This window comes from Ostrea edulis, chromosome 6, assembly GCF_947568905.1.
Source record: "Ostrea edulis chromosome 6, xbOstEdul1.1, whole genome shotgun sequence".
Taxonomy (NCBI): Eukaryota; Metazoa; Mollusca; class Bivalvia; order Ostreida; family Ostreidae; genus Ostrea; species Ostrea edulis.
This window is the reverse complement of record NC_079169.1, coordinates 84686150-84709025: the sequence shown is the minus strand read 5'-3', so window position 1 is coordinate 84709025 and position 22876 is coordinate 84686150. Positions and strand designations below refer to the sequence as shown.

The 22876-nt window shown below is 34.1% G+C and overlaps 1 protein-coding gene across 3 annotated transcripts; it reads left to right on the top strand.

Moving 5' to 3' along the window:
* Nucleotides 1-331: 331 nt before the first annotated feature.
* On the top strand, nucleotides 332-22767 carry LOC125646805 (protein XRP2-like). 3 transcript variants are annotated; one of them, XM_048873343.2, is made up of 9 exons: nucleotides 332-523; nucleotides 11364-11481; nucleotides 11673-11764; nucleotides 15956-16128; nucleotides 16593-16696; nucleotides 17141-17269; nucleotides 18575-18661; nucleotides 19861-19960; nucleotides 20476-22767. In XM_048873343.2, the coding sequence occupies exons 1-9, from the start codon at nucleotides 438-440 to the stop codon at nucleotides 20649-20651; spliced, it is 1065 nt and encodes a 354-aa protein (XP_048729300.1). In that variant the 5' UTR covers nucleotides 332-437; the 3' UTR covers nucleotides 20652-22767. The 3 variants fall into 3 exon arrangements, with proteins under 3 accessions (XP_048729300.1, XP_048729302.1, XP_048729301.1); XM_048873345.2 differs by having other exon boundaries at nucleotides 445-556; XM_048873344.2 differs by lacking the exon at nucleotides 332-523 and adding an exon at nucleotides 8801-9507.
* The last annotated feature ends 109 nt before the right edge of the window (nucleotides 22768-22876 follow it).

Here is a 22876-nt window from a genome sequence, read left to right as displayed (position 1 = left end):
GAAATCACATATGTTGGATAAATTTTTGGTTCAGATTTCTATATTTTTTCATTGGGTCTAGGAGAGGGTGGGGTTGGGTAAGGTGGGTAGGGGGTATGATCCACACTTCATGCAGAACCAGCACTACTTTGCCTGTTATCACACTGAGATAACTTTACCCCACCCTTCACAGATACTGCGATTTACGAGGGCCTGATAAGCATTATATCCTTTTCTTGTCAAGTAGATATGAAATATAATATCATGCTGATATCGGTATCGATTAGATCCGCCCCAGAGTTTCAAGCGGATTCCTTGGCCACATACCTCGGGATCAAAATTCTTATTTTCTAACTTCCGGTTGAAATTTACCTGAATTTACCTGTTCAATATTTCTTCAAATATCCGATCCATTTGGGTTTTCTTTTCTCTGAAGTATATGTATTGATTGAATTAGAATGGGTTGTTTGTTGACAAAGCTCGGGTTTGGTCGAGCACACCATCATGAGGAACTTGTGGAAGAAGCGCCCAAGCAATATTCGTGGTAAGTGAAAGCCGGTATCGAGTGTAAACAATGGTAAGTCAGTATGTGCTGGATGCATGATAATATATATGGCGGCAGAGTTTATTAGAAAACGTTGACTAGAAATATAATAGGCTACACAGGGGCTTGCTGTTGGTTTGTGATTGGTTAATCAGCATGATCTAATTCTGTCTCAGTTCCCTCACCACTTAAACTTACAATGTGTTCTATGACCCATCCACAATTTGCAAAATGGTAAATTAAGTTGTGTCCGTTTGCGGAATCAATCCAAAGTTCAGAATGCAACAATATTTATACTTTTCTTGCTACCATTTGTGTGTGCATGGTGCAATAAATTCACAGCTGTTTCAGAAAATTTCTTTAAAATTTATGAGTAACCCCACTATGGGGCAATCCAAATAAAAGATTCAAACAGTTTCTTGAATTAAATGATGAAGTTACTAACCCAATAGTTACAAAGGCCACTGTGAGAATCCTATGTTGTTGTTTTTTTTCTTTCCAAAGAGGATGGCCAGGGGACATAACTTAAGTGTGGATTCAACAATTCAATACTAATATGTTTTCGGAAAACCCATGTGCAGTGCACCTTTTCTTACCTCTCAAGAAGAGCAAGGCCATCCATGGTTTTCCATGTTGTTTGTTAGAGAAAGCAAATCGGTTAAATCGTTAGCTAAAAATATTTAAGATAAAGTTTATACAAGAGGGAAAATTAACTTATCTATAAAGTGATTTCATCTATTAATGCGTAAGATCATAAATGTCCATTCTGCCTTGGTCTGGATTTTTGCTTCATGCTTTTAAAATCTCATGAGATCCAGATTTGGGGAAAATTAGAGCAACTCTTTGCAAAGCATGCTGTCATAAAGTTCAAAATCATGTGTATTAGTAGTTTTAGTGGTGGTGTACTATCAATGATCACAGTTGATGAGGAATGACTCTCAGAAGAAGTGAAAATTACACATGTATACATCCTTAAATGAGAAATTTCAAAGGAATTTTCCCGCATTATTGTCTGATGAGACCATGATTGTGATTATTCAAACTTCAGTCCAAATGAAGTTTGATGTTTAGAAGTATTTTGAATTTCTATGTTTTTGCTTCCTATCTTGTGCCAAACATGTGCATTCTCTGGGGAAGTGGCAGATGAAGTTACCTATATTTTGTTACACTCCTATTTAATATTTAAAGATACATCTTGTTTGTTATATATACATGTTTATAATAAGTATACAATGTGAGTTGGGTTGCCAGTGGCAGGTCAAGAATTTCCTTAGGGGTCTTGTCTTGGGACCATCTTGGAAGTGTGTTGATGGGAGTCCAGGGGACATGGACATAGCCCCCCCCCCCCCCCCCCCCCCCCCCCCCCCCCCCCCCCCCCCCCCCCCCTCTTTAAAGCTACTGAGTTCTACAAAATAAGAAATATATACATGTATTTTAGTATTTTGAACTTACCGGGGTAATGTATAAAAAATTGATCATATGAGAGTCATTGGGTGGGTATGTCTGGTGCACCTGTGCTGGATCCACCACTGGTTTTGTCAACCAGGTAACACAGTTGATGGAAGACTCACATGGCTGGGAGTGACAGAGAATCCACAAAATTGGGACTTAAATCCCAGATTCTCTGCCAGGCATGCAACAAAAGAATCTTAAGGTCTGGTGGAATGGAAAAGTCTCAGTATTAGATTTTCAGAGTGGAAAATCTCGACAAAATGTGGTGGAGATTGTTCCTGGGCTTGGGTATACTGTCTTTCTGATGGTTCGGTTAGTAGAGCACCCACACAGCTAGCTAGCATCATTAACTTACTGAGTGTTTACAGATCCTCCAGTCAGTCTAGTTAACAGGTTTGTTTTCCATTCTAACCTAACTGTTCCATGATGTTAAGGTCAAAGTAAATGACACTCTTCTACTACTTAGATGGTTGTCCTAGTTTGTGTTGACAGTTTGAGAGCTATCAATACAGAAGTAGGAACCAGTTCATAGTACATATATAAAGCTAACAAAATTCTTTATGCATAAATCAGGTATAAATTTATAGAAAGAGGAACAGTTAAAAGATCTGACATGAAAAGTAAATAGAATTACAGAGGGAGAACCCCCATTGTAGCTCAGTTGGTAGGCCACTTGCTTTGTGAGTGAGAGATCCAGGTTTGAATGATCCCATGTATGTTATATGCTCACAACCCCAACCTCACTGAAAAGTGTATTATATTATCAATGTGCATTTTGGGGCATTTTTCAAAATCAATTTCATATAGAAATCAATATGCATGTAAAGTCCTCGACAGTTTAGAAATTTTCACCTCCTCTGGGAAATCCTAGGCATTTACAACCCTCTCTGAAAAATTCTGATGAACCATGATAAATGATGTCATCGCAGGCATCATGTGTTCCTCTGAATACTCGAGTTCTTTGTTAGAATTTTATGTACAACACTGCATCAAGGCATGGATAGCACATATATGTTTACCTGGGACTTCATACCTATCTCATTATCATTGCTAATCAATTAACTGGGTATCCATGTTTCGCTTCCATTACATTACAGATTTGCAAATGATGATGGACATATTTGATTAGAAAAGCTCACTGGTGTGCCTGCATCTCAGTTTTCAGACAAGCTCATTAATAAGCCTTTGTCTTATACTATATCCTAAAGGTGAAATTTTAGAAATTTATTATCCAAAATTTGCCAAGCATAAAAGATTGCATTGGGTTTTTACTAATAAGTAGCCAGGAGGTTATTAAATGACTGTTTCTATATAATTACCTGGTAAGTAATGGATTTGCTGTGAGTCCTGATTTATGTTCAGCTGTATTAAGTGGGTGTGTGGTGGATGCTATGTTATCTGTACAGTAGGGAGCTTAGTAATGAGCAATTTGTGGGTGAACTAGGTATAATTGTGATGGCGAGCATCACAAAAGGACCCCTCTTTGTGGCCCTTATTTGCTAAGTTCAAGGTCTACAACTCTTTCAAAAGTAGGTTAAGAGAGTTCAAACTCAAACTGGATCTGTAAACCGTAGATATAATTTTATGTATAAATTTTCAATTTAATATCTACAGAGATAGCCTTATAAAGTCCAGAAAATTGTTAATGCGTGGATGGACGCACGGACTAATCACTGTAGGACTCCTGTTTTTAGACTAATAACAGAAAACCGTAAGCAACTTATAATGCAAAGAACTAGATGCAGTAATTTTAATCAAGTATCTGAAAGGATACTCTTTCACATTAAAGCACTTTTACTTGGGTAGGAAAAATTGTATCTAAATTAAACATCCAAGAAAATGCTTATTGCTATCAGAGTTAAGTAAACGAGAAAACCATCAAAGCACACGCGAAATTTTTCAATCACCTGTTGTAACTAAAGATATCCCTTGGATAGCAAAGATATTGGCTCTTGGACACAATCTTTGAAGTTTTCTGCACATTTTCTACTGTGTCATGCTAAATTTTTAGCAGAATTATGTGTTCTATATAATCAAGATTGAGTTTTGTTGAGCAACTACATGTACATCTTAACAGAGTTATGGACCTTGAGCCCCATATTTCCTCACATTTTTCTAGACCTTTTTCAACTGGAATAAAGTCCATACTGAAATTTTGCCTGTGCACATGAAATAAGGATCCATACTTTGAATTTGTGCTGACCAATAACATTTTATTAGAGTTATAGACCCTTAATGATAGACCCCCCCCCCCCCCCCCCACACACACACACACACACCAATATTTTGCATGTTTTGCCCTAGTAATTTGCCCTTGGTAGAGGACGATAGTAAGTTGATATTTCTTGCATGGGGAAAAAGTAGTTACATATAAAGATGTACTGATACAGTTCATCGAATAAAGGACACATTGTTCTCGAGGACGTGTATTTTGAGCTCTTTTTTTTTTTTTAACTTTTGTTCACAGCAGAAATCTTTCAGAACAAGGTCAAGTGCAATCATCTTTCATGTAAGTTGATTTTCTGTAGTAGCAAACATTCAATATTTGTTTAGGACAGGGAAAACTCTTAGCTGTTTCTTCCTTGTCATGTGTATGTTTCTGTGGTTCTCATCCGAAGGCCTAAGTACGTATACTTCTAAGTTACAAATCAATGCTACAGAATGAAGTGACCTCTCATACTGCACTGTCTGTGAGATGAAGAGAAAGGTGTATACATATGCAATTGAGTTTTTGAAAAGTATCAAATTAGACTCTTCACTTGAATGAGTCAGAAAACAGAAATCTGAGCATACTTAATTGTTTTAATGATTTAATTAGGAAGTGTGTTGTCAGTTTTTGTAATGTCTTTGTCATTCAGTTCCCGGTAGTGTGCAGTCAGATTGTTTGTGAGTGTATGTCCATTTTCTGCTCCCTGATTAATATTTTCTCCCTCCAATTATCAATAACACATTGTCACATATCAGGGTACCTCGTGGATGGAAAACATAAAATCAGAAACATTTTCTTTACCCCTTGGAGTTGACTTATCTGGTTAGCTCAGTTGATTAAAGCAATCTGTCAATCATGAATTTGCATTTTGAAGGGTTTTATTTTTCTCTTAATGTTGTATGCTAAAACTCCAGTTCTTTGCTACTGTACTTGAGGCTCCAACACCTCAACATCATGAGAAGCAGCCTATGGTTTTCATTTATGACACTGCTGCCATGGCTTGAATAGAAAGTTATGAGGACTAGTTGCATTAGTGGATTAGCAGTAAGGACGTTCACTTTGCAAATGGGAGGACCTGGGTTTGATTCTCAATCCTGGAGCCACACAAGTTTGCATTGACGTCAGTGATTGTACATAAACAGGCTTCAACCCAAAAATTAACAGTATACTGTTCTATTTGAGCCATATTTGTATATTTTTTTTATATGTGTCTACTAAATCTTTATAAAGCCCATTGAATCATTTTTAAACTCAGCATCAGAGTACTATTTGAATTGTACCTATCAGCCTTTTTACCAGGTTTGGTATGAATTCATTGTTGTCCATGCAGTGTTTTTTCTCATGTCAAACAATATTGGTGATACTTCAATTTGAAATCGTATATGGAACGTTTTTGATGGTTGACTCTTTTTAGATGGTTGGCTCCGCTATTCTTAGTCTAGTGCCTCCAAAATAATTTTTGGTTAGTTTTGAATGAAAATATATACCGTATAATGTTTTTTTTTCGCTTTCTTTGCAAGTATTTTTGAATCGCAAACAATTGAATTCGCATAAAATTTACAGGAATTGTGTACCATATCTCACAGATACGAGTAACTCAGTGAGTAGAAACTCACCACCTCAGGTGTATAGTACTAATTATCTTAAACGGAGGCCAGGCGATATCACTCTGTACACTCACCTGTTAACTTGTTGAATGTTAACACACGTAACAGTAATGTCTGTTCTGTACAAACTGAAACCTGTCAATTAATTTGTAACTTTAAAATTCGACTTGGAGAATCGCAAACAAAGAACTAAGCAAATAAAAAATAATATTGTTTTGGCATATTTTCACAAAATTTGTGATATGCCAAAAAAAAAATAATCTGTTATACAGAATCTTCTTTATTAGTAAAATAATTTATTTTCTGCAATGTATTCCACAATCCGTCATGTCTGTCCTCCATCTTTCAATCCCATTTTGTGTGTAGCTCATTTCTGAATAAATTATAGAAAATAGTTATACCCCCCGCAAACAAAGTTTGGGGGGGTATACTGGAATCACTTTGTCCGTCTGTTTGTCCGTAGACGCAATTTGTCCGAAGTTTATTTCTAATACTGCTGGACATATTTCATTCAAACTTTATGCACATCTTCTATATATTATGTAGTTGTGCATCTCCTATTTTCATTGAAATATTTTAACAGTTATAGAAGTTACGCACATTTTCTTTTCATTTTGGGGGTTGCGCACTTTGTCCAGAGTTTAATTCTAATACCGTTGAACAGATTTGATTCAAACTTTATTCTCATCTTATATATATAATGTAGTTGTGCATCTTCTATTTTCATTAATATTTCATGTACTGCTGTACTGTAGAATATGCACTTCTGCATTCACATTGATTGCCCTCTAGATAATGTGAAAATATCCAATGTGCTTACATTAAATATTTCCCATCATCTTATATGCCCCGCGGGGGGTATTAGTCCCATTAGGACAGTTCTAGTTTTATCAAATTTCATACACAAATATGTTTTGTTAAGAGCATAATAACTAAAACCCAATTTTCTGATCGTGACCTTCCATATGACCTTGACTTTGCATAACTGAATTTTGCGTTTACTGTGGAATATTTTCTTGGATTTCTTGTGAGCCCCTATCCCAAGAAATTCAAAACTAAATCAAAATACATAATCTATATAATGTTTCAATGTGCAGAGACCATATCCACGAAATTACACCCAAACGGAAAATCTCAACAATCCACAGAAATTACACCCAAACGGAACTGTAAAATCTCAATATCCACAGAAATTACATCCCAACGGAACTGTAAAATCTCAACATCCACAGAAATTACACCCCAACAAAACTGTAAAATCTCAACATCCACAGAAATTACACCCCAACAAAACTGTAAAATCTCAACAATACACAGAAATTACACCCAAACGGAACTGTAAAATCTCAACATCCACAGAAATTACATTCCAACGGAACTGTAAAATCTCAACATCTACAGAAATTACATTCCAACGGAACTGTAAAATCTCAACATCCACAGAAATTACATTCCAACGGAACTGTAAAATCTCAACAATCCACAGAAATTACACCCAAATGGAACTGTAAAATCTCAACAATCCACAGAAATTACATTCCAACGGAACTGTAAAATCTCAACATCCACAGAAATTACATTCCAACGGAACTGTAAAATCTCAACATCCACAGAAATTACATCCCAACGAAACTGTAAAATCTCAACAATCCACAGAAATTACACCCAAACGGAACTGTAAAATCTCAACATCCACAGAAATTACATTCCAATGGAACTGTAAAATCTCAACATCCACAGAAATTACTTTCCAACAAAACTGTAAAATCTCAATAATCCACAGAAATTACACCCAAACGGAACTGTAAAATCTCAACAATCCACAGAAATTACATTCCAACGAAACTGTAAAATCTCAACATCCACAGAAATTACATTCCAACGGAACTGTAAAATCTCAACAATCCACAGAAATTACACCCAAACGGAACTGTAAAATCTCAACATCCACAGAAATTACACCCAAACGGAACTGTAAAATCTCAACATCCACAGAAATTACATTCCAACGGAACTGTAAAATCTCAACATCCACAGAAATTACATTCCAACGGAACTGTAAAATCTCAACAATCCACAGAAATTACACCCAAACGGAACTGTAAAATCTCAACATCCACAGAAATTACACCCAAACGGAACTGTAAAATCTCAACATCCACAGAAATTACATTCCAACGGAACTGTAAAATCTCAACATCCACAGAAATTACATTCCAACGGAACTGTAAAATCTCAACATCCACAGAAATTGCACCCAAACGGAACTGTAAAATCTCAACATCCACAGAAATTACATCCCAACGAAACTGTAAAATCTCAACAATCCACAGAAATTAAACCCCACAAAATTAAATGATTCCACAAAAGTTCATTTTTGTTAAACCTGTTGTGGAGGCCTCGCTTGATCTTCATATTCAGTACACTTTGGTGTTGAGAGTATGACTATTACTCCCAAATTTTTAGACCTTGACCTTTCTTTTGACCTTGACCTCTTATTAATGGATTTTCATTTACTGCCACCATCAGGCTTTGTTTCATGTGAAACTGAATTTTAAGATGAGGACTTGTAAGCATGTCCTGTATTGTTTAGTGTGGCTGCATTTTCTGCTGGACTGAATTGTAACATGTTTGTTTTCTGTTTATCTTTAGTTCCATAGAAATTACACATTAACCTGATTGAAAGACAACAGACTAAGACATTCAAACAATTAGTAAATGTAGTCATATTTGAATTCTACAGTTGCTCATGTGCATTAAAATTACATTTGCGTATTGATATTCTACCACTTTACTATTCTATTCATGATTAATATTTTATACGAGCAGAAAGATGAGCCCTTTGCATATAGTTATAAATAGACATAATTATTTGAGATCAACTTTCAATATTTCAAAAGAATAAAAAGACATTTTCATTTGCATAAAACATGAGGGTGTGTTTCCTATATTGGGTCAAAATTGTTTCATGCTAATATAAGGCTGCTGTTCCCTAACACTAACCTCGGTGTTAACGGATGTAAATATTTCATGCCCCTTTGATAACAGGCTTACAGGTTGTGAGAGCTACCATTTCTTCACTGATCATCAAATTCTCATTCATTGATTGGGCTTTGATCTCGTGATCAATATTTAGATGTGACAGCACGCTTCCCTGTGATATTGTTGTAGATATAATACAATCTGATATACTAGATTAATTCTAATGGTGACCCACCCTCCACGCAAATTCTGATGGTGGAAATAAATTGGATTGTTTTGGTCAATATGGAAGTAAAGCGACAAGGAAAATCAGCTAAATGCAATGTTGTGCTTGGTGGTCATAGTTTGAATGATATGTACTTCAAAATAAGTGGGCAGCTGGTGGAGTAGTTTTTAAGGATGGAAAGGAAATTCATTAGTCAATGGAAATAACTAAATGGGAAGTATATGCCATTTTCAGGAATTCTGTTTATGGACTTTGAACACTGTATCAGGATGCAGCAAATTATAGCATAATTATTGAACAGACATTATGCTGCAGTGAAATGTAGCAACAGGAATTCAATAATATTGACACCCTCACGTGGAAACTAAAAGGACCAGATTGTCTTATACATACTTGATTATAAACAATGACAAACATTGATTGAATCAATATTCCATGATTGAATCAACATCATGAATTGTTTGAACATTTACTGTGAAAGATGGAGAGCTCGTATAAAAAAGGCCAGGTATATTACATGTAATGAGATGGCAACTATGAAGTATGAAAATTTGAAATAGAAAACATTTTTAGTTCATTCAATCCAAAAAAAGCTGAGATGAGTTCTTTTGATTGAAGTTTGTATATTGTCAGTTTCTCTGTTGGTATAGTTTAAGCTTAAGATCATGAATTATAATCACCAAAACATTTAAATATGTGTTACTGGGAATCAAAAGGCCATGTCTCTCTACATTGATATATGTGAGTAAACGTAATGAAAACAAGGAGTGATTCCAAGTTCTCTTGAAATGAAAGCAACACAGTTATCAATTTCATAAATCCTACAAGATATTTTAATGCAAAGCATCTAATCGGCCTCTAAAATTTTAGATATTCTAAACTATCCCCCCCCCCCCCAAAAAAAACCCCACTGATATTGTAATATGAAATATCTTATTCTAAAATGGAAACTTTCAAGTGCTATGTACAACATGTATATCGTGAAAGTTCAGAGAAAACATATAGAAAAGACGTTATCCAAGTCTGTCCATGAAAAAGATGCTGGATACAGGGAGCCAACGGCATTACCAAACATGATTGGATGAAGTTTTAAAGAGCAGAAATATTAAATTTTCCCAAATGGCAGCATGTGTACTTGAAGATTCTATTAGTTTTACAATAAATTTCATTATTAAGGAAATTAGCTCCTGAGCTTTTGAGCACAACTGTGCAGGATGCTACAACTAAGTATTTAGTGGTTTAATACTGATCCCATTGGTGCAAACATATTACACATCTATTACTGAAACCTGTCTAAATGAAAATTTTTGTGTCAATTCAAATTTTGAAAGGGTTTGACAGGAACTATATTTTGTGGTGGAAGGATTGATTAATCAAAAAGTTCTAAATCTGCATGATATTATAGTTTCTGTTTCATCCAATATATCTTCTATTTTTATACTCCCGTACATATATTTCAGTTTTATGATTTATGATACAAGTAGGTGAGACTTGGCTGCAGAACTTTAGCTCTCTGAAAAAATAGTGGGACAGAGCAGATCTGTCCAGCTAGAGTTCTGCAGCAAGCTCAGACTTGGAACTAGTTCAAATGTTGTCATTTATTAAATTTGGTTGGTATATTTTTCAAAACAGAACACCGATTCTTTAAAAAGTTTAAATTGATTAACTCGAAATTTTGTATAAAAATTCAGTATTTTTACCAGTAATTTAAAGATTTGATCTCGAACCCCCACGTTTTTTAGTTCCATTTTAAATTTTAAAACAAGACCTTGAAAATTATGTGAAATTTTAGAAATTGACATAACTCGTAATATTCCTTTTAAACTATCAAATTTGATACCTAAACTATACTTATATAAATGCAAGTTTGTCCATATCATATATGTCCCCCATCATTTTGTGAGTTACCAGTCTTGAAAAGAAATAAAGGAGAATAATTTGAGTTGTATTGATTATTGCACTGACTGAGTGTAAAAGTTTGAATATTAAGATTAAAAATTGATGTCATTGATTTTTTTATTAAAGATCAACATTATATTTTGTCCATACTTTTTTACCAATGGAGGAAAAAGGTTTTAAAAAATTTCACTGCTATATATTTTCAAGAAAGTTTTTTTAAAGTTGACATGAATTTCAGTGTATGCCCATTAATCCAAAGACTTAAATTATCTTGTTTTCCATTAATGTTGCACACCTGGCAATCTCACTGCTTTCTCAAAATTGCCATTTGGCAATGCATGTTTCAGTATGGTCAACACCAGCAGCACTGTGGAAAGCAGCCTTGGTTGGAACAATTTCTTATTGAAAGTCACTATTACACATTTTTTTGTCCCAAAAAATAACATGGTTTTCCTCCTTACCTAGGGACAAGAGAAGGGAGATAAATGTGAAGGACTACATGATTGAGAATCAATCAGATTCAACATTAGGGAGAGTACCCGGACAAGTCAGTGGTCAGCAGTTTGTCATCCAGAATTGCAAGGTAGCTTATTTTTACCAGAAAATTCGATTTTTCTTGAACGAACATTAATATTATGAAGTCTCATATAGTTATATTAAATTTCTCTCTATACTTTTATGTAACTTCAATATTTGTCTTTAGATATGTATTTTTTGTTTGTAAAAATCCATATTTTGTAGTTATAAATGTTAGCTTGATGTTTCCTTTTTCAGAACTGCAACATTTATGTATTTGATTACATAGCCGCCATAAATATAGATGATTGTGTAGATTGTAATATTTTTCTTGGACCTGTTAAAACAAGGTAAGTTTTTGAAGTGGTACAAATCTGTTCTCAGAAATTAATTTTTTTTTCGTGATTCAAGCGAAGAAAGGATGTTGGTTTCAGAGTTTATTGAAATAAATAGGAACAGTTTAATGATTAAAACACATGTTGTCAGTATGAAAGGAGAAGATAACGAACAGTGATCAATATCATAACTCCTATAAGCAATACAAAATAAAGAGCTGGGCAAACACGGACCCCTGGATATTACCAGAGGTGGGATCAGGGATATCACTATATAATAGTATATCAATAATTAATGTGATTCTTATCTAGTTTAAAACATGTTAAGTAATACAGTAATTTATCAGGTGCTTGGGTCTCAAATCTATCTATTATTCCATTAAAAGTTCGTGAGTCCTTATAGAGGTCTGTCTACATTTTTTTTTTTCTGACTGATGAATGGGTGTGGGAATTGGTCCTCCCCCCAGTTTTTCTGTGAGAAATTTTCCTAGTATCAAACTCCTTTTTTGCTTTCATGCATATTAACCCATTTTGTTCTGACTTCCTTCACACTTCAATTGGTTACTCCCAATGCGTTGATCTTTGTGGTAATGTTGTCCCTAACCCTTTTCTTTTTTTCATTGTTTGACAGCTTACCATTTGATTAAATTAATGTTATTTTTGACTAGATCGGTCAGCAGTTGTATTTCACTTGAGTTAAAAAAAACTCTGCAATTCCTGCTAGATTTGAAATTACAGGTGACTCTCGATGGCTCTCTCTTGATCTGAAATCATTGTCCCGATTTTTCTCTCAATATAACTAAGCAAATTTACTCTTGATCTCTCGAACGTTCGCTCTCTCGATATTCGATCTCTCAAAGGTTCAATCTCTCAAAGGGAATCACGGTCCCGTAATACATATTCCATTAATTTTCACTCTCAATCTCTCAAAGTGGTGGTAGCATATACACACCATCACTCCATGGTATAATTAGTTCCTCTTCGACCTTACGTGGATACCAGTAAATGCCCAGGGCTGGCATGGCCGTGTTAATGAGGTGTTTATATAGGTGACACATCGCCTGTGTTTCCTCGTGGGGTGGATAGTTAATCGAACCCTCCACCACCGCTTTGTATTTGTTATATGATTCAACTATAGGTAAAATTTACGACTGGTTTGGACTTGACATTGAGACAGTAATTTTGAGATTGCAATTTAGAGACATGGCAAGGAAACATCACTATTTATTAGATTTTGTGCTTTGTGTAAAGTGACTGGAAATTGTGACGATTGTGCACCGTGTAATTAGCGACTGTGAATCTTCATCATGTACGCGAAATATGTATATGTATGTCTGTCTTAACAAAGAAAAATAAATACATAAACTTTAAAAAATCTTTTTATCTATGCAAGATAAAGTTCCATGCTGTTGAAATCAAGTCAATTACCTAAAAATATGAAGGACATGTCAAAACAATGGCAGAATGTTGTAAATATGCACTTTGGTCAATGTAAATTCTTAACTATAATGGTATGATTTTTGATTTCCGGATTTCATTCAACTTTCAATCTCTCAATCACTCGGAAGTTTTATCAAGGTCCCTTGAACTTCGAGTTATCGCGAGTCACTTGTATTTTCTTTGGTCATTTTGGCTGTAGAAAATTGTTACATGTTAATGTATATAAGTCTCTAATGTAAATAGAACAGATGTGTAGATGTTTACAAACATTGCATTATGGGAAATTCCTATGTTTAATGCGACATTAAAATTTCTTAAAGGCGTCTTAGCTAATGTGACTTTAATGAGGCTTTTGTACAACAAACTTTAATGTGTACATTAACTAATGGATTATTAAGAAATTAATGTAGCATTAGGCTTAATGTCACATTAAATTTAAAGTGTTGTTAATACAACCAGCTCCAGGATTGTACCATAGTTTATTATTGAAAGTTTATTTCATTGAATTTTTGTATCCAGGGACATAACTTAATTAGTAGCTGTATGCAAATGAATACACAAGCATGTCCACATCATTTTCAATAAAAAAAATTCAAAATTGATAAACTACTTTAGATTAAAAAACATACCCAATTATGATGAAAGTTACACTATAATGTCATACTGAATATACAAGTCATGAGCGCCAAATTAACATAAACTCAAAATAATGTCATACTGAATATACAAGTCATGTATGGAGCGCCAAATTAACATAAACTCATATAATTGAAGATATCTTTAATTATTTGAAGATATCATCAATTTAGTTGATGCACGCAACAATTCAATTAAAGATCTCATCAAATAGTTGATATCTTCAATTTTTAATCATTGCGCGCATTAATTAAATTGTTGATAGCATTAATTATTCTGGCAAATTCAAGAGTGCTATAATTGAATTGTTGCTCTCTTTAAATGAATTGATGATATCAATAATTGAATTGATGCATGCTAGAATGTAGTTGAAGAGAGTAATAAATCAGTTAATGTGTGCATCAATTCAATTAATTCATGGAATAATTCAACTATTGCTCTCTTCAATTGAATTATTCGTTTGATGCGCACAATGATTCTTTTAGAGAAAGCAACTATATAGTTAGAGATATATCTTCAATTCTACATGTGATTACACATGTGATATGTTAATTGTTTTTCTCTCTTTAAAAGAATTGATGTATGCATTAAATTAATTCCTTATACAAAAGGGTTTGTAAATAATGAAAGATATCTTCAATACGGAACTTTCGGGATGTGCCGGAACCGATTATAATTGACGTTTACACACCACGGTCACATGATAATAACCAATTGTAGGGCAAAGTTGACAACGATACAAATGATGTTTAGCTAGGAGACGGTCCGTAAAGAGCTATGCGCAGACCCATAATGACGATCCAAGTCAATATTGGTGCTTAGTACCTGAGTGTGAATTAGATGGAGGGGAAAAGGTGCATTTAGACGCGTATCATTGGATGCAAAGCATGAGGTTTTACCGATATCCTCAAGATATTCCCTAAATTTATTTCCCTTGCCAACTCGCATATTTTAATCAAATGCATTTTGCTATAAAATGGTTGTAGTAATTCATTTCTTTCAAAGATAGCATTTAAATGCAGGAATTTAATAGCAATTGAAGAATCCCATGCTTGTTTACTTAGTTGTTATAGTAATCCGGAAGTGACATGCCCTACAAATGACGTTCAACGTGCGATAAAAGTCGAGTGGATCCATATCTCAAAAGCCCCGTATTGAATTAAAGAGATCATCAAATCATTTATACCAAACTCCAGATAAATTTTATGAGCAGTAATTCCACTAAATTAATGTGCTCATCAATTGAACTGATGAGAGCAATAATTGAATTGATACGCACATGGAGTCAATTACTACTCTCATCAATTGATTTAATGCACGCATCAAATCAATTCTTGCTCTCATCAATTGATTTAATGCACGCATTTATTCAATCATTGTGTGCAATAATTGAATTGATGATATCTTCAAATAAATAAAGATATATTCAATTATTTGAGTTTATGTTGATTTGATGCTTCATCATCATGTACATGGTATATGCAATATTAGAGTTGTGGTTATCTGAGATGGGGCACATTAACAAGTTCTCATTGATCATCATTCATTTTTTCAATAAGGTTATCAAATTTATTAGAAACATGTATTAGTAATTGGAATCATGTTTGAAAGACCAGAGCAAATGAACCGATGAGGGATGATAGATATCGTTTTGTAGCGAGTTGTCAATTTCAGATGCTATTTCACTAAGTCTTGTGAGAGAAAGGTTATAGATATTGATTTATGGTATGAAAAAATTGGTTATCATTTTTGACTTGAAACATTGTCATGCCATGGGCAAAGAGCACTCTTTTAATGGTAAAATCTATTTATTGGTTTTTATTTATACACGTACTTGATATATTGTTATAATCCGATTACATCTTCTCACATTCAAATAAACCATGTTTAATGTGAAATTATGCATTGGGTAAATGACTTATATCTGGTTGAATGTGCCAAACCTTGTAAATACATTGATTTTTTCTTCAACAAAAATACCTGTCCTTTTTTTATGAACACTTTCTGTAATAAAGCAAAAATGTGCAGTGGCAAACATCTCCAAAGGCAAATCAAACACATCGATTTTTATAAAATGCACAAAAGCACTGGAATGACTCAAGAGCAATAAATCATAATGTCTAATTGCAGTGTGTTTATCCGGGATTGTAAAAGCTGTCGAGTGATAGCTGCCTGTCAGCAATTCCGGACCAGGGACTGCAGTAAGGTGGATATGTTTCTCTGCTGCAACACTCAGCCCATTATTGAGGCATCCTCTGGTATGAAGTTTGCCTGCTACCAGTACCATTATCCTGAACTGAAAAGTAAGCACCTCAAAAGTAGAGAAGTTTCATGAAGTCTTGACATTTATCTATTCCTGTGTTGAGTGGGATGTCCTAATTCAGTGAATATCTATCCATGCAATCCATACATTAGTACTAACTTTACCTGTAATTTCTTTAGTGTAGATACACTGATAGCTTCATACCTGTACTTTGAATAATAGTACATGTATAATTATTATCTATCTATCTATATATATATAAAATGTTTAAAAATGAAAGCGCTAGCGTTTTACAACGTGTTGTCATATTTTATTTAATATTTTACCTATTGATTACCGGACACTGAAACAATTTTTCACATTTGGATATATATATATATATTTCATAAGTTACAAAACAATTCTACTGTTGTTACAACAACAAAATGTTTAAATACCCAGTCACCCCACACACACACACATATGGTATGTAATAAATCTTGGCAACAATTTTGATGTTTTCAGTGCAGTTCAAGATGGCAGGTCTGAGTGTATTCAGCAATAACTGGGGAACTATCCATGACTTTTCTCAGGATCCAGACGAACAACATTATTCCCACCTATCAGAGGTTATAGGACTGTTGTCATGACAATGTTCCAATTGTTTATAATATTTACATTGTAATCAAGCTACAAGGCTTAAATTTGTTTACTAGCATACAGTAAAACACATTAACAGTGAAGTGCTGGGGATGAACAATTTGATTTGTCATAAACATAATTTGTTATATCCCTTATTAAGCTTACAGTATATTTTAAAACAACAAGGAATCTGAATCACTTCGCTGTAAGTGTGAATTTATAGTAAGCGTGCTCGCTGTAAGTGTGTTTTACTGTACATAGAATATGAAGTGTCTGATTGAATACATCTATATCATACATTTAATTGATTAGTCTTTGAGAGAAGGGAAATAACTCTGCTCAATATTGATTGTGACTGGAAAAAGTTGATGCAATTTTTTTTCTTCTGTTTGAAGTCAATATATGTGAAGGAAAATATTTTATTATTTTAGGACTCAAAAGTTGACGACTTTGTACCTCAACCCGATACGGAGCAGTTTCAGTCAATGACGATATCCACATCTCAAAAGGACAGTGTAGTACCATTAACACTGGGCCCGAGGAGGAAACCCTCAGATGAGGTTAGTAAACAGTGTAGTACCATTAACACTGGGCCCGAGGAGGAAACCCTCAGATGAGGTTAGTAAACAGTGTAGTACCATTAACACTGGGCCCGATTTGCTAAAATCATGACCCCAAGGGGTAGGATGGGGCAACAATAGGGGATCAAAGTTTTACATTCAAATATATAGGGGAAATCTTTTCAAGAACCACTGGACCTAAAAGTGTACAGTTACAAAGTACAAATTTACATGAAAGCTTCCTGACAAAGATTCAAGATTGTTACAATCATGTCCCCTGAGGGAAGGGCGGGGCCACAATAGGGGTTCAAACTAAAGGTTTTACATACAAATATATACAGAAAGCCTTTAAAAATCTTCTGAAGAACTATTTGGCCAGAGTAGTTTACATTTACATGTAAGGTTCCTGACATAGTGCAGATTTAAGTTTGTAAAAGTCAGGGCCTCTAGGGGTAGGTTTGGACCACAATAGGGTTCAAAGTTTTAAATGCAAATATATAGAGAAAATCTGTAAATATGTGGTCAAGGTTGACTCAGGTGATTGATGTGGCCCCTGGGTCTCTTGTTTTTTTTTAAGTAATACAGAGTGTACTAAAGTATAGGATTTATATAATTTGTTTTTTTTCTTTGTAAAATTTGCTGAAAAAGTGATCTGAACACCATTCCCTAGTATTAGAAAAGTTCACTTATGATCTTATTCGTTCTACTCAAGCGAACATAAATAATTAGAAAAGTTCACTTATGATCTTATTCGTTCTACTCAAGCGAACATAAATAATTAGAAAAGTTCACTTATGATCTTATTCGTTCTACTCAAGCGAACATAAATAATTAGAAAAGTTCACTTATGATCTTATTCGTTCTACTCAAGCGAACATAAATAATTTATGAAATAACCACAAACACGTAGGTTAGGATATGAAGTGCTCTGAAAGTGCAGTTTACTTATTGCAAAACCACTGATATACATAAACAATTCTTCACACAGTATTTTCTTCCTTCCTACAAAATAAAACAATTTTTAATGATAAATCAAAGTACTCGAGTAAAGCAAGGGCAAGTGGATAGGGCATAAGTTATCTGCACTAAAAAGAGCTTTCGAATGGTTTCAAAATTCCACTCACTGACGGTGGTCAGTTAAAATCCGTGTAATGAATATTTAGATGTCACCTGACACGGTAACAATTAGACTACCCAATAAATTACAGGTATAAATAAACACGAACACATTTATTAAAACCTTTAATAAATACATTTATATTGTAGTGATGAAATAGATTGTGATGTATGATGTTTTACTTCCAGTCATGTCTGGTCGTCTTCTTCAATGATGGCAAGAACACCAACACTACCAGGGCACGCCAATTTATTGATAAGCTGCTTGAAAACCACGTGAGTTTTTTTCTCAGTCAGTCAAATAAAAATTCACACATCAAATGTATTGTAAATCTGCTTATTCTCAGCTGAAGAAAATCCATGGATGTATTTTTGTTTTTATGTTGTAAACCAGTATTCCCCATCAAGCTGTATTTCTGTGATTCATTTTCATATATTTACATTTCTAATGTTTTTGCCTATGATAGCTTTACAAATTATAATGATAACCATTTCCTCATGAATGTGCTGCAGTTGTAAACAATGTGCATATGAATACAGATATAGATATATATATATATATATATATTATATATATATATATATATAGTATGCCCTTCTTAATGGCTTGGAAAAGAAAGTAAAATGATTTATAGAATATAATTTTTTTTCTTAAAAATACATAAGGGTATGAACTGTGACACTTCACACCTGCATATTTTTCAGGAAGCACTGATGCGCTTCATTAAGTATGATGGTGTAAAGCATCATGGTTCATAACTTCATATATTAAAAAATGAAATTTATTTCTTCATTATTTTTATGCCCCCGAAATCGAAGATCTGGGGGGCATATTGTTTTTGTCCTGTCTGTCATTCTGTCTGAAACTTTAACCTTGCTAATAACTTTTGAACAATAAGTGATAGAGCTTTGATATTTCACATGAGTATTCCTTGTGACAAGATCTTTCCTTGGGTACCAACATTTTTGACCCTGTGACCTTGACCTTGGAGTTTGACCTACTTTTTGAAAACTTTAACCTTGCTAATAACTTTTGAACAGTAAGTGATAGAGTTTTGATTTCTCATATGAGTATTCCTTGTGACAAGACCTTTCCGTGGGTACCAACATTTTTGACCCCGTGACCTTGACCTTGGAGATTGACCTACTTTTTAAAAACTTTAACCTTGCTAATAACTTTTGAACAGTAAATGATAGAGCTTTGATATTTCACATGAGTATTCCTTGTGACAAGACCTTTCCGTTGGTTTTAAACCTTTTGACCTTGACATTTGACCTACTTTTAATTTTTTTTTACATTGGTCATAACTTCTAAATGGTAAATATTAGAGCTTTCATATTGTACATGCGCATTTCTTTTGACAAGATCTTTCTACTAGTACCAAGATATTTGCCCTTGTGACCTTGGTCATCTTCGGAATTGGCCATCATCGGGGGCATTTGTGTTTCATAAACACATCTTGTTTGTTTTCCAGCCAACCATTGTATTAGTACAAACGCGAGATGTGACCATGGAGCCTAATGATGCTTTACGAGTGTTTGGAACAGAAAATTATTCTCCATTTGTTCAAAGAGGTACTTTTTAAGTCTTCCATTTGGTTTAAGGACTTCTTATGATATGGAATATGTTTTCAATGACATTATTTTTAAGTGAGGTTTGAGAATTCAATGGGTTGAGTAGGGCGGTCACTCCCCTCAAAGTTAGACTGAATATCGGACCCATTCCCCATGACAAAAATTCACCCTTTTCCAATATTTTGAACAAAATTTCCCAAATACATTTGAAAAATGGAAAAAAAATTATACAATGTTAACTGATGGGGAGGGGGGGGGGGTCAATCAATAGTCAAGAACTAAATAAAACTGCTGTTTTGTTATTCTTATGTTTTAAATTTCATTTGGATGAAAAAGACAGTAAACTCAATTTTCCCCCCCAAATAACATTGATTTACCCAATTAAAAGTCCCTGTACAAAAACTACTGTGATGGCCCAGTAATGGGTTGTAGTCTTATTACATCCTTACCAAATATAGAGATCACTCATCACCATCAAATTATCACTGACTTGGTCTCATTTGTCTGTTTTGTAGGATCTGTTATAGGGTTGGAATTTAATGGAGACAGCTGTGTAGAGACTCTCCATGCAGCATTGAATGTGTTCCAGCAGGAACAAATCTGTGACTTTTTCTGTTCTGAAAGCCGCTCCGAAGCAGAGAAGCAGATTGAGAACTTTTACAATTATGCAGACATGCAAATGGCTGTATGATAATGTGACTAATTTAAGCCTGTGTTATTTATGCTGTTGATGTCATTGTGTTGTTAGTTATTTTCTTTAAGGAATACCTGTGAGAATTAATACAATATAATGTATTTATTACTAGTATTCAAACAGAAGATAATATGCTGTACTTTATCGATAAGGCGAAAAGTAATCATGTTGTGATCTCAGATTTTTTTACCCAGTCACAGTATCTACTGTAAAAGTGGTTATTCATGCGTGGGGGAAATTTACACTAATTACGCGGTCACTTAATAAGTAATAAGTGCGTAAATTTCCCCCACGTATATAGTCATAAATATTTGATATGATATATATCATATTCGATTACTGTGTATTTTCCCCCCACGCATTATGTTGGACATGGAAAAACGCGTACCTAACCCACAGCCTAAATAATCACTTTTATAATAAACTAGTTTTTATCACGAATCTTACCTATCTCTCCATACACAGATTTCGCTCAGTAATTTGTTTACAATCAGGAAATTCGTTTAATACCTATTGTTTACGGTATTTATGTATCTAGCAGAAACAAAATAAGGGTGACGCAAAAAGAGCGATATGCTGTAGAATGACTAATTTTCATGGAGACTGATTTTTGTCGTTATTGTGATGGACATGAATTGAAATCACCCAGTGAACGACCATTAAACCACAAAGTCAAGACTCCAGGGACACTTTTTTTTTCTTCGGTCAGGAAAATGTGATGCCTTGAAAATACTGTATGTGTTTTTATTTTAGTGGGATTCAAATTTTAGCAGCTTTGGTGGTGAAGCAAAAGTGCTAATTCATGGTAGCGCTAGAGTGTGAAATTCTCTATTTATCCATTATCATATACATGTATAGACGAAGCGCTAAATCATGATTATGCTAAACAGTGCATCGTCTCCAACTGCACCAAATTTTAAATATGCTAAACTAAGTACCCTTTCAGTAAGTGACTGCAGGATGAACTAGGAATGTGTCCCTGCTTTTTTATTTAGATTTTGTTATGGTTCATTTCAGCAGTCCTTCAGTATGATGAATTGGACTACATTGTCATAAACAGGGTTGTATTTGTCAGTTGTGGTGCAGTTATTGCTGCATTAGTTCAATTGTTAAAGTGTTTAATTTGTATGATCCATTTACTTGCTAACTGTGGAATCCACCATGTTTAGATAAATTTCATAGCAACAGTCTCCCTTTAGAAGCTTTATGTTGTGGTCATGTTACCTCGGATTATTTCTACATGTATGGAATTTCCTTTGAGATTAGTTGTACATATATGGTTGTAAGTATACATGTAATGCTTGGTAACTCTTCTATGTACAACACATTTGTAAGAAAATGGATGTTGGGGTTGTCTACCCTTTGCATTAGTAGCTGTAGAATTTTTACTGTGAAACATTCCGTCCTTTTCATTGTGTAATTTACATGTATTTCAAGTGAAGTTTATCTTTAAACTTTAAAAAAAACGTGGTGCGGTGAAAAACATGAACAAAACTCTTCATTTCTTTTACTGATTTATTTTAAACACATCGCCTCTCATTTTGCTTCATACGACAATAGATTTCTAGATTTGATTAGAGATCAATTCATGAACACAAAATGTATTCTTGCATAAAAGTTTGTATTCACATTATCATGGGAACTTTATTTCTGCAGAAATGCATGATGTTTCCTTGGCATGCACATAGGTTTTGTGAATAATTTTAGATCTGTAATAATGAACAAATTGAATGTTCGAGAAATGAATGTCTCACAGATAAATTCGACAAGGAAAGATTGCAGAAATAAAGTCTCGTGTTAATGAAGTCATTTATTTTCAGTAATAGATGTTTCATCTTAAATCACATCTTCGCAAGCCAAGTGGTCGACAAGACAAAAGCAAGCAAATTTAACCTTTGCATGCGAAGATGTTTCAATCATAGAATTCTGTTAACTAAGAGAATATGACTTAATGCAATTCCATAATGCTGATGTAAAAGAATACTGTACATTTTGTGATGGTGCAATGAACACTCTTGTGGAACAGAATGAATATATCAACATAGATCCATTTCAATTGTCAATGTTATTTGTCTTACTGAATTAATAGAAAAGTAAATACGTAAAATCTGTCGTCTTGATGTTCTGTGATTTATTAAAAGACCATTTCAGTACAGTGTTAGACCTCATACCTGGCACTGATAAAACCTGAACTGCCATTTGAAGAGGAGAAATTTGAAGAT